Genomic DNA, 10,994 nt, shown 5'->3' on the forward strand with positions numbered 1-10,994 from the left:
AAAATCCCAGCAGATCAGCAGTTTCTGAAATACTCATTCCAGCCTATCTGACACCAAGAACCATGCCACCTTCAAAGTCACTTAAATCTCCTTTCATCCCCTTTCTGATGCTTGGTTTAAACTTCAGCAGGTCATCATGACCATGTCTACATGCCTAAATACACTGAGTTGCTGCCATGTGATTGGCTGATAAGATGTTTGTGATAAAGCAGTTGAAAATGTGTACCTAAAATGGCAGATGGGTGTAATGACTGGTTGTATCATCGTTCTCTTTATATGGTTTTATATGCCACACCTGACAAAGCTATACTTAAATTAAGGTCACGGGTTTCCTTTATCTGCAGAAGAGGTCATATCTCTCTTTAGACGATGGCAGTCAGGGTAGTTGCAGTCATGGACCGTATGCTCATGTTATTCACGCTGTCTGTGGTGGACAGCGCCATCTTCAGGAAACATAACTTGTGACACGTGAGCAAAGCTGTGACGTAGTTTGGTAGGCGACAGAATCGGGCACAGTTGGTGGTGTAACGTGATTATTTTCAGTCCCGAAAATGGTGAAATCGGGGAAACTTCGCTCTGGGACGGCGTCGAAGCTCAAACGGTGGAAAAAAGGACACAGCAGCGACTCTAACCCGCAGACGAGTCGCTTTCGTCAGGCTGCTAAAAGCCGCTTCTTCAGCCGACCCACCGGTAAGCGTTCCCTCTACACGTGGGTCTCCGGCTAGCGTTAGCCATTTAATCTTTCTAGGTTTTGATACAATCAGCAGCCACATTCAAGCTGCTGGCAGAAACTTTAACGTCATATCGCCACATCTATGTTTTTTTTGTCAGGTTAAATAACTTGTATGTCAGTTTAGTTTTAGAGCAACAGCTACTTGTGTGTTTGGAGCTCAAAGTCCAAGCTATCATCTTTAGTTGTGTAAAAGTACCTGCCCTGCAACTATTAAGCCTAGAAAAGATGTGCTTTACAATAAATGTGCAAAGTTTGTCAGTAAACGCAAAGGTGGTTGTTTTGGCTCTGTAGTCAGCTGATTGTATGAGCAACAGCATGTTTAGGTTTGAACATCCAGCTGTGATTTGAGAGTATTTACATCAGCACACTGGGTGAAGCGTGCACAAGTGACTCCCCTTTACTTATCTGGTCTGCTTAATTATGAGAGTCCAAAGTAAGTAAAGAATAGTGTAGCAAAAGTTAGGATGGTTATCGGTAAGATATTGTTGTCATCAGTGGTGATCTAAGCTAAGACTGTCAATTCACTTTATTGATTCCTGCTCAGTTTTTTTCCTAAGACTAAAAGGTTGGCCTGTACATATTTTCAGCATCAGCTGTTTTATTATTGAGTCTGAACATATTGTAGAAACAAAATAGGAAAACTGGTTGCATCGGACTAAGGTGTGCAAAGGCTCCAATGTTTTGGGAGTGTCTTTACTGTTTTGAAAATGTCTGAAAAAGCATGCATGCATGGAAAATTAGATGATAGGTTTGGTGGCATGCAACTATGGTTGATTTGGTAGTGGTTCACAGTTAGCATGCCTAAATAAAAAGCAGCTTGGGAAGGTTAATTGTTTTTTTTGTTTTTTTTCCAAGTCAACCACATGCTTGTGCAGATGAGGTTAGGTAGTTCATCATTCAAAGGGAAAAACTAAAGGTCGCGCTTTCTTGCACATCTGTCTCCATGTCTAATTTGGGGTCAGAATTTGGTGTAATAAGGTTTTAGAATTCAGTTTTTGTTTTTCGTTTTAACCCCACAGGAAAGAGTGATCTCACAATCGATGCTCTCAAGCTTCACAATGAGCTGCAGGCCGGTCCGCTGGAGATCGGCACTCGTAAAGATGCCGCCATGGAAGAAGAGCAAGAAGAGGCTGTATCACAAAGAAGTTCGGGTACCTTCCTCAGTGGCCTGTCGGACTGCTCCAACCTTACCTTTAGAAAGGTGCAGCGCTTCTGGGAGTCTAATTCAGCTGCACACAAAGAGGTGGGCATCACTTTTATGATGGACCATTTATTGATAACATTTTAGTTTGTGTGCTGTTTATATTGTGAGCAAAGCTGGACAGTGAGCTTCCCTGCAGCTCTAACTTTGTCTTCTACAGATCTGTGCAGTGTTGGCAGCCGTTACTGAAGTGATCCGCAGTCAAGGTGGGAAGGAGACTGAAACAGAGTACTTTGCTGCTTTGGTGAGTGCTTTTTTTAAAATATTCTTTTAGATTTTATGGTGTGGTTTGATCAGAAGGCAATGTAAATCTAGGTTTTGTTTCTCAAAATCCACTAAATCTTATTTTCCTCTAAGATGACCACGCTGGAGGTTGTGGATACAGCAGAATCCCAGGCTGCAGTGGCATACCTCCTCAACCTTGTCATGAAACGGTAGGACCTAAATACTCAAATATTACTCCACTAAGCAGCACTGTTTCCTCACAATAAGAAGTTTCCTGGTTTGAACCCTGGCTTGGGACTTTTTTTCTCTCTCTGAGTTTGCACGGTCTCTCAACCGTGGGTTTACTCAGGCTTCTTCTCACAGTTCAGACACATGCGTGTTAGGTTAACTGATGATATTCTCCACCCGCCATCGACAGAAAGTAGAGAAAGTCCTTAAAGTGTTAAGATATATAAGCGTGGCTTATAATGTCCACAATAAATTCAACTGGTGTGTTGCATTTTTCCATCTGCTTGACGTGTTGCATTCCTTAGGGTTCCTGCTCCGGTCCTCAAGTCGAAGTTTTCCGACACCACCAAGGCTCTGATGGATGTCATGTCCAAACAGGCCACATGTGACACTACCTCGGCACTCAGATGGGTAAGTGGGCTTGTTTCTGTGTCTGTTTGGCTCTTCTTTTGACAACTGCAGCAATACTTAGCTTTGTTATTTTTCTCCTCTGCAGATACTGTCATGTCTGGCCACTCTGTTGAGGAAGCAGGACGCATCTGTGTGGACTTACCCATCTACTCTCCAGGCTTACCATGGCCTTCTCAGCTTCACAGTGCACAACAAGCCTAAGGCGAGTCCCACCAGCCTGCTCGTAACTGCTCAGCCACACTAAACAGATGCTTTCAGTCTGTCTTGGATTTACTGCTCATCAGCTGTATTAAACATTCAGTGAAATACTAAAAGTGAGGACATTTGTGCCATTGAATTTTTTTCCTTTCAGGTCCGTAAAGCAGCACAGCAAGGTGTTTGCTCCATTCTTAGAGGCAGTGACTTCCTGTTTACAGAAAATGCTCCAGCCCATCATCCTGCTGCAGTTACCACAGCCAAATTCTGCATAAAAGAAATGGAGCAAGCAGGAGGTGAGACAACAGGTTTATTAGGACCACAGGTTGTTCTCTATATGATGAAGGTTTGTGCGACTCTATGGCTGTCCAGCAGGTTGTGGGTAATGTCTGTGTTTTTCCCCATAGGCAGTAAAGAGGACACAACCACACTCCATGTGCTTGGCCTTTTGAAGGAGCTGATGGGGACGTTTCCTCTGGGAGCTGTCAAGTCCTGTTGTGAGACTCTGCTGCGAGTGATGACACTCAGTCATGTGGTGAGAACACAAAAATATTCATAGGTGCTGCCAGATCCCCCTTGTTCATCATCGTGGATACTCAGATATAGTTGTCGATGTCTCTGACTGTAGTTGGTGACCGCTAGTGCCATGCAGGCCTTTCATCAGCTGTTCAGTGGGAAGCCCAATGCTTCGACGCTCTCACCAGAACTCAACGCACAGATCATCACTGTGAGTGAACATAAACCAAACAAGATTTTTAAAGTTAGATTTTTAGTTATGATGCAAAGCTTGGTGTGAAAACTCAATTGTCATCTCTTATCTCCAGGCTCTGTACGATTACCTGCCCAGTGAGAATGATTTACAGCCTCTGCTCGCTTGGCTTGCTGTCATGGAGAAAGCGCACATTCACCTGGCGAGGTAATAAATGAAAACAGTACAACAGATTCCCATAACTGTGCATTTTCCAGTCCGACTGTTGGTCCACAACGTCCTTGTCGTCTAGTTTGCAGAGTTCTCTGAGTTTGGGTCACCTCCCTCGCCTCTTTTCTGCTGCGATGTCCTGCTTGTTGTCACCTCACACTCAGGTGGTTTCTGCAGCCACCAACACATTAAAGGTAAGGGACAATGACGATTGGTATCTTAAACAGACGATGATGTAAATGCTTGTGTGCACGCTCCCAGATGAAGATTTATTCCTGGTTATCTCTTCCAGACGTTGTTGACTGAATGTGTTGCCTCTCCTATGGAGGAAATGGGCACCGTCACTGGCACAGCATCTTCAGGGAACCCCTCCTATGTCTGCAAAATGTTTCGGTATGTTTCCTAAGTGTTAAGCATGCTAGTCTGTCTTTTTTCCTTTTTGTTCTTAGGAACTTTGTATAAATGTTCATCATTACGATTGTGGCTGTGCATGTGTGTTTCAGTATTGTAGAAGAAGGATTGTCCTATCGCTTCCATGCCTCTTGGCCATTTGTGCTGCAGATTCTGGGTTGCTTCTATCGAGTTGCAGGGAAACAAGCTAATCCCATCATGACTAAGGTATTGCCACAAAATTTTGCTGATCACTAGGCTGTCAAAGTAAGATAAGTTTGCTTAACTCCATGTTTTGTGTCCTGGACAGTCTCTGCAATCTCTGGCAGACCTGCGCTCCACCCCTCATTTTGCCTTCAGTGGAGAGTTGGACCTGGCTGTAGGAGGAGCTGTGGAGAGCATGGGGCCCGAAGTGGTGCTAGGTGCCGTGCCTCTCAACATCACTGGCTATGAGTAAGGACACAAACATAGTAGTATTCTTGATGTTTTTATTGCTTAACAAATTAACAAACTTTTTTCTTTGTCTTCAGCGATGACTTGGAGTTCCCACGCAGCTGGCTGGTCCCAGTCGTAAGAGATCATGTGAAGAACACTCATCTTAGTTTCTTCACTTCCTATTTCCTCCCTTTGGCTTCTACACTTAAACAGAGAGGTAAACAAAAAGGGGTATGGTCCTTTGGAGGGTTAGGTAGAACAAAGGTGCATTTTCTGGCTTGTGTGTACTGATAGATCGCTCTGTGTTTGTGTTGTAGCTGTAGAGTTGGAGCAAACAGGGCAAAAACTGGAGGCCAAAGTCTATGACACCTTACAGCTTCAGGTACTTTTACAAACTTCATGTAAATAAGTAAACAGAACCACTTAATGAATTATTACGATTTTTTTAGCGTGTGTTGTTTTCTTCTTTTTCTTTCTTTAGATTTGGACCATGCTTCCTGGCTTCTGTACGTGCCCTGTGGACGTGGTGACAGCTTTTAAAGGCATTGCCCGCACTCTTGGTATGGTTATTAATGAACGGCCAGACCTGAGGCTCACAGTATGCCAGGCCCTACGCACCATTATCAACAAGAGCTGCTCAACAGGTAGGAAAACACATGGTCGCACAGTAAGAGAACAGTATAATCCTATGTCTACTCAATTATGGAAACATTCATAACCCTCAGTATTTTGGTCAATATTAACATCGTGTTTATCCAACATGATTATTCATTAACTTTAGAAACAACATCCACTTATTGAACTTAAACTTAAATGTCTCAACAGTGGACCACCTTAAACTTTGAATATAAGTCAATAAGTCAGTTACAACAAAAATGAAATTGAAGTGAGATGCAGAGTCATAGAGGTAAGATTCAGAAAAAGACCATGAAGCCTGTCACAAAGAGCACATTTGGAGGCTAGTGCAAAGCGCTGGTGGTCAGAGCTTTCAAAATGGGAGGCCTGGAGGTTCACATGAAAAGAAAAGACAGAAGTTGATTTGTATAATTGGAAGAGAAACAGTCCCTTAATACAAGATCATCATTTCTTTATGCCCTTTATTTTGTTGTAATAATTGAAAGATAAAAAGGTATCTGGGGGTTAAATCAAGTCGGCCAACACTTGAATCTTCTAAATTTGTTCATTTACAGTGTTTCGTGTCTTTTTTTTCTTTCCACTGCAGAAGAAGAAAAGGTAGAAGTGGGCCGCTTCTCTAAGAATTTCCTGCCCATCCTTTTCAATGTGTACAGCCAGCAGCCTGCTAGTGGAGAGTCTGGAACCTACAGGATGGCTGTGCTGGACACCATCAAAGTGTATTTGGGTATCACTGAAATGCCGGTTAGTACGGTTTATTTTTCTTGCATTCTTTCACACTAAATTTCAAGCAGTTACTGCTATATTGAACACTTTGAAGTGCTCCAGCCATTGAGAGCTGATCATGCACTATATGGTCAGAAGTACTGGGCCACCTACACTTTACACCATGCCATGAAGCTCCTGGCACACCGTTTTTGTGCTGATGTTAATGCCAGAGGTGGTTTGGATTCTTTTACAGACTATGAGCCTCAGCACTCAGTGTGCCTGCTCTGTAACCTAAATGTTTCCATTTCCAACAATGCCACTTGTAGGCATGTAATAACTTGACTTGTTGCAATGAGCTCTTTAATATGATGTGTGGCCCAGTACTTTTCATACGACATATTTCAGCGTATCTAATCTGAATTTGTACAGAAATTAATATATTTATAGGCAATCAAGGCCATCATAGGCCATATTTCTTATGCTGGTTTATCACTAATGGTAATAATAAAAAAAAATATCAACCCTCAGATGATCTGCACATTCCTGCAAAAAGCCACAGAGAGGTTGACCAGCGCAGAATCAAATGAGTTCATACGGTAAGTCATAAATGAGAATCTCTCGCTATAAACTTCTCTCCTTCTGAATCAGTGATTTATATACACTGAGCTTCATGAGCCACAGCATTAAGAAGTGAGTGACATTGGTCATCTTTTTAAAATGTAATAGTCTGCTCAAGGAACCTTGGGTCTTGTCATTCATTTGGATATTATGCAATATCCACTTAGGTATGGGTGGAAAAACCCCCCAGTGTACCTCTGATTTCACTCTCTGATGCCAGCAGTCTCCCTCAGCAGAAAATTACACAAAATCAGGAACAGCTTGAGGAACGAAGCCTCTAAACATCCCCCATTGTCTAATTGATTCTTTTTGTTTTGGCTTTATTTGCATTTTAGGCTGTCAGTGATGGATCTTGTCGTTGCTATGGCTCCCTGTGTTGATGAAGTCACCATGACTAAAACCTTTGAACTGATAAGGCCATATTTGGAGGTAAGAGCATTTGTAGTTTCTAATTTAAACCCATCAAACTTGAGTAGTATTCTTGTTAACTGTGTCTCTGTTGGTGCATTTTTTTAAAAATTGATTTATTTCTTTTTCAGACAAAAGAGTCAAGCATGCAGAAGAAGGCGTACCGTGTGCTAGAGGAGATGTGTGGAGGAGAGAGAGATGCATGTAGATCGTTTGTCATGTCCAATCTGGAAACACTCAAAGTCGTGCTGCTTGAGACTCTGAAAAACGCCTCTTCACCTGCAAAAAGGGTGAGTGTGCTGTTTTAAAGAGAAGTAAAATAAACGAGACACCCAAAGGGACTTTATATTTTGGTTTATACTGCTGTCTGATTTTTATCTTTCTGTTTGTATTGCTTTTCCACAGCCGAGACTTAAGTGTCTGAGCCACATCGTAAGAAGGTTAAATGAAGATCACAAAGACTTTATCACCACGCTGCTGCCAGAGGTATTGTCACAAACAAGTGCTGGCAAACACAGAGAGATGGACTACTGGTTTTTATCAGTTTTTATAAGGATGTTGTGTCTTTCAGGTGATCATATGTACGAAGGAGGTGTCTGTTGGTGCTCGTAAGAGTGCCTATAATCTGCTGGTGGAAATAGGAAATGCTTTTGTCCGCTTCTGTGGAAATACTAAAGGTAACATACATATATATTGTTTCTGCTAAATTTGCATGGACCCAAATCTTTCCACAAAAAAAACTTGATTGTAAAGGTTTGTAATTAGTTGCGCTTCCATCTCTGATCCAGATGCCATGGAGCAGTATTTAGTGATGGTGTATGCAGGACTCACGGGCTCCGTCACCATGATCACTTGCACAGTGTTGGCTCTCACACGCCTCGTGTTTGAGTACAAAGGTAGGCCTGTTGACTTTTAGCAATTCAGTGGTGTTGATTTCAGGGTTTAGAGTCTCGGACTGGATTCAGTGTGCTTCCTTTTCTTTCCCAGACTCTATAGAGCTGACCACCATGGAGCAGCTGCTGCAAAACATTTGTCTGCTGCTGTCGTCTCATACCAGAGAGGTAGTGAAGGCTGCCTTAGGCTTCATCAAGGTCATCCTCTTCATCATGGACCCCAAGACCCTGTCCTCGCATGTCACTGTCATGGTATGAACTGTACATTGTAGTTAATGGAGTTGCATTATTTTATTTTATTGAATATTTTGTTGTTTTTGTTCAGATGGAAGGCATTGGAAACATTAGGGATGATATGAGAAGGCACTTCAGAACAAAGCTGAAGAACATCTTCACTAAATTCATCAGAAAATTTGGGTAAAGGCACCACATTCTTATAGATGCCATCAGGGCTCTGTCAGCTAGCTCGTGGCTCTAATTGTGTGTTTTGTTTTTGTTTTTTTCCTTGCCGTGTGCTCAGTTTTGAGCTGGTGAAGAGTATGCTCCCTGCAGAGCACCACAAGGTGCTAGCAAACATCCGCAAGGCTGAGGCTCGGAACAAGAGGCGGAAACAGGCCACAGAGGAGCAGGACGACTCCGAAAGTGAGCAGGAAGCACCTAAAGCAAAGGGTGAAAGGTAGGCCGCTGTTCCCAACATAAAACCCTGCCTTTCATCATGCATTTTCCCATCTCCTTTAAAAAAACAAAAACCTTCTGCCCTTTAAGTATCGAGGAGATTCTCGCTGAGTCGGACAGTGATTTGTCAGAGGATGAAGGAAAGCCTCGCGGTGCTCAGAAGAAAGCAGGCAAACAGCAGAAAGGACGGGCTTGGCTCAAAGAGGGAGAGGAAGATGACCCACTTAACTTCCTTGATCCTAAGGTTTCGCAGAGAGTGTTAGGTAAGACCATCTGTTTTGTTTTTAATGGGTGCTTTTTGCCTGCAGTTTAATTTCTGAACAAAAGTATACTCAGTTTGTTGTCGTTTCATAGCCACAAACCCGGAGCTGAAGAAGAGTGCCAAGGCTGACCACGGCTTCAAAGTGACCTCAGATGGACGGTTGATCATTAAAGAAGATGAAGATGAGGATGTAAAGGACAAAGGTAAGTGAGATCCAGTGCTGATCCGTACATTGCTTAATGTGTGATCAGACAGTGATAACAATTTAAAAAAACCTCACAGATGGAGGCGAGATGGAGGACATCCTGGAAGAGGCTGGAGTCAAAAGTGTGAGTATTTAACCTTCAACCTACAGAGTTTGTCTTCTTTGGGACATTTCAGCACAATTTTATTTACTCTTTCCTTTCAAAACGCTCTCAGAAAAAGTCACAGAAGAGGAAGTTTAATGATGACAACTTTGATGATGAAATGGACATCGAACCCCAGTTGAAATATAAAGGTAACTTAAATTGAATTAACTTTTTTAGCAACTTAAACAAGTTGCTAAAAAAAGTTTAAGCAATTTAAAACACGTCATACTGATTATACGTCTTCTTTTTTATGCAGCTGGAGGTTCAGGTATCCACAGACCCCTCGGACATGGCCAGGAATTTGGAGCCGATTACAAATCAAAGGTGAGTCTGAGAGCAGTAACTGGATGTGGTCCTAGTTGTGAGCTGTAGTTCGGAATGGTTATTCTTTGGTCTTGCATTCCTCAGAAAGGAAAAGGAGATGTAAAGAAAAAAGGGAAGCTTGATCCTTACGCGTACATCCCTCTGAAGAAGGCCCAGCTCAATCGCAGGTATGAGCAGCTGCTGTTACTGTGTAGATCTGTAAAACTCTGAAAGCTCTGGAGTTTAAAAATTTGGTTGGTAACATATTTTTATTTATTCTCTCAAAGGAAACGTGCCAAACTGCAGGGCCAGTTCAAGGGCATGGTGAGAGGAGCCCAGAAGGGGGCGCTGTCTGGAAAGAAAATGCAGAAGAAAAAGAGGAAAGCCTGAAAACAAAAACCAGAGTATTTTCCTCACTGGACTCTAAATGCACTGTGTGCAATGGCATGTTCATGTATATGCCAAAAGTTTGATTTACACCTAGGATTTGTGTGTGTGTGTGTGTGTGTGTGTGTGTGTGTGTGTGTGTGTGTGTGTGTGTGTGTGTGTGTGTGTGTGTGTGTGTGTGTGTGTTGAGTTGTTTTGTGTGATGAGTGTCTACAAAGGTGAAAGCAGTGTGTTATTAGACTTTGACATCTTTAAATGGTCCCTGACAGCTTTCACAGCAGCAGATGTGTTACAGGCTTCCCCTGCCTTAATGGTTTTTGTTATCCTTTGGCTGTACATCAGAGAAATGTTTCTGCTATGATGAACACGAGTATATTTATGTGCTGAAATATACAAACAATATTGTAAGTGTGATGCGTGTCCTGTTATGTGTTCTTTGGTCCCTTGAGGGTGCTGTAGGCTTCTGAATAGTCGAAAAGCTGCATTCACGGAGCTTTTACAGCTCAATCTAAATGCACCATTAACTTTGTGGAATATTTGAACCTGTTAGTGTTACTTGAAGACACTGAATCAAACAATGTAGGTTGCTTGTGTTATGGGGGTTAACATAAATTACTGTTATGTGATTCATTTTCCTTGGGTTGCTGTGAAATAAGTCGTGTCAGCTACTTAAGACACTTAAGAAATTTATGCCAATTAATTGTATTTTAACTTTTTCTTTTACAATAACCCCTAATTCCCAGTGAAACATGGTTTTACATGTTTTCTAGCAGCATTTATGTGTAAATATAAGACAAATGTATCACCTATTTTCAGAAATGTGAATTTGAATAGCATGTAAAGCAGTTAAAAATGTCAGAATTTAGGAGGTATTTTGCAGATAGCTACACCTGATCAAATATGCCAATTGTATGGCAGTAAATCAGTACGCTTAGTTATGTAGACTTAGTCAAGATGACCTGCTGAAGTTCAAACCAAACATCAGGATGAGGAAGAAAATGGTTTTAAGTGACTCAGACT

At 42.1% G+C, this 10,994-nt stretch overlaps 1 protein-coding gene across 1 annotated transcript; it reads left to right on the forward strand.

Moving 5' to 3' along the window:
• The first annotated feature begins 484 nt into the window (after positions 1–484).
• Positions 485–10,382, forward strand: rrp12 (ribosomal RNA processing 12 homolog). The gene is made up of 34 exons (XM_006807980.3): positions 485–690; positions 1,753–1,976; positions 2,095–2,178; positions 2,292–2,368; positions 2,693–2,798; positions 2,884–3,000; positions 3,151–3,289; positions 3,401–3,528; positions 3,622–3,720; positions 3,818–3,909; positions 3,995–4,106; positions 4,205–4,305; positions 4,416–4,530; positions 4,613–4,755; positions 4,833–4,954; positions 5,055–5,119; positions 5,219–5,381; positions 5,960–6,114; positions 6,607–6,674; positions 7,032–7,125; positions 7,236–7,394; positions 7,510–7,590; positions 7,676–7,781; positions 7,893–8,000; positions 8,092–8,249; positions 8,323–8,414; positions 8,518–8,673; positions 8,763–8,935; positions 9,027–9,137; positions 9,217–9,263; positions 9,355–9,433; positions 9,541–9,608; positions 9,693–9,775; positions 9,875–10,382. Exons 1-34 carry the CDS (start codon positions 552–554, stop codon positions 9,975–9,977), a joined length of 3,867 nt encoding a protein of 1,288 aa, XP_006808043.2. The 5' UTR covers positions 485–551; the 3' UTR covers positions 9,978–10,382.
• Positions 10,383–10,994: the final 612 nt, after the last annotated feature.

The sequence above is a fragment of the Neolamprologus brichardi genome, chromosome 13 (genome assembly GCF_056152115.1).
Source record: "Neolamprologus brichardi isolate AB-2024 chromosome 13, ASM5615211v1, whole genome shotgun sequence".
Classification (NCBI taxonomy): domain Eukaryota; kingdom Metazoa; phylum Chordata; class Actinopteri; order Cichliformes; family Cichlidae; genus Neolamprologus; species Neolamprologus brichardi.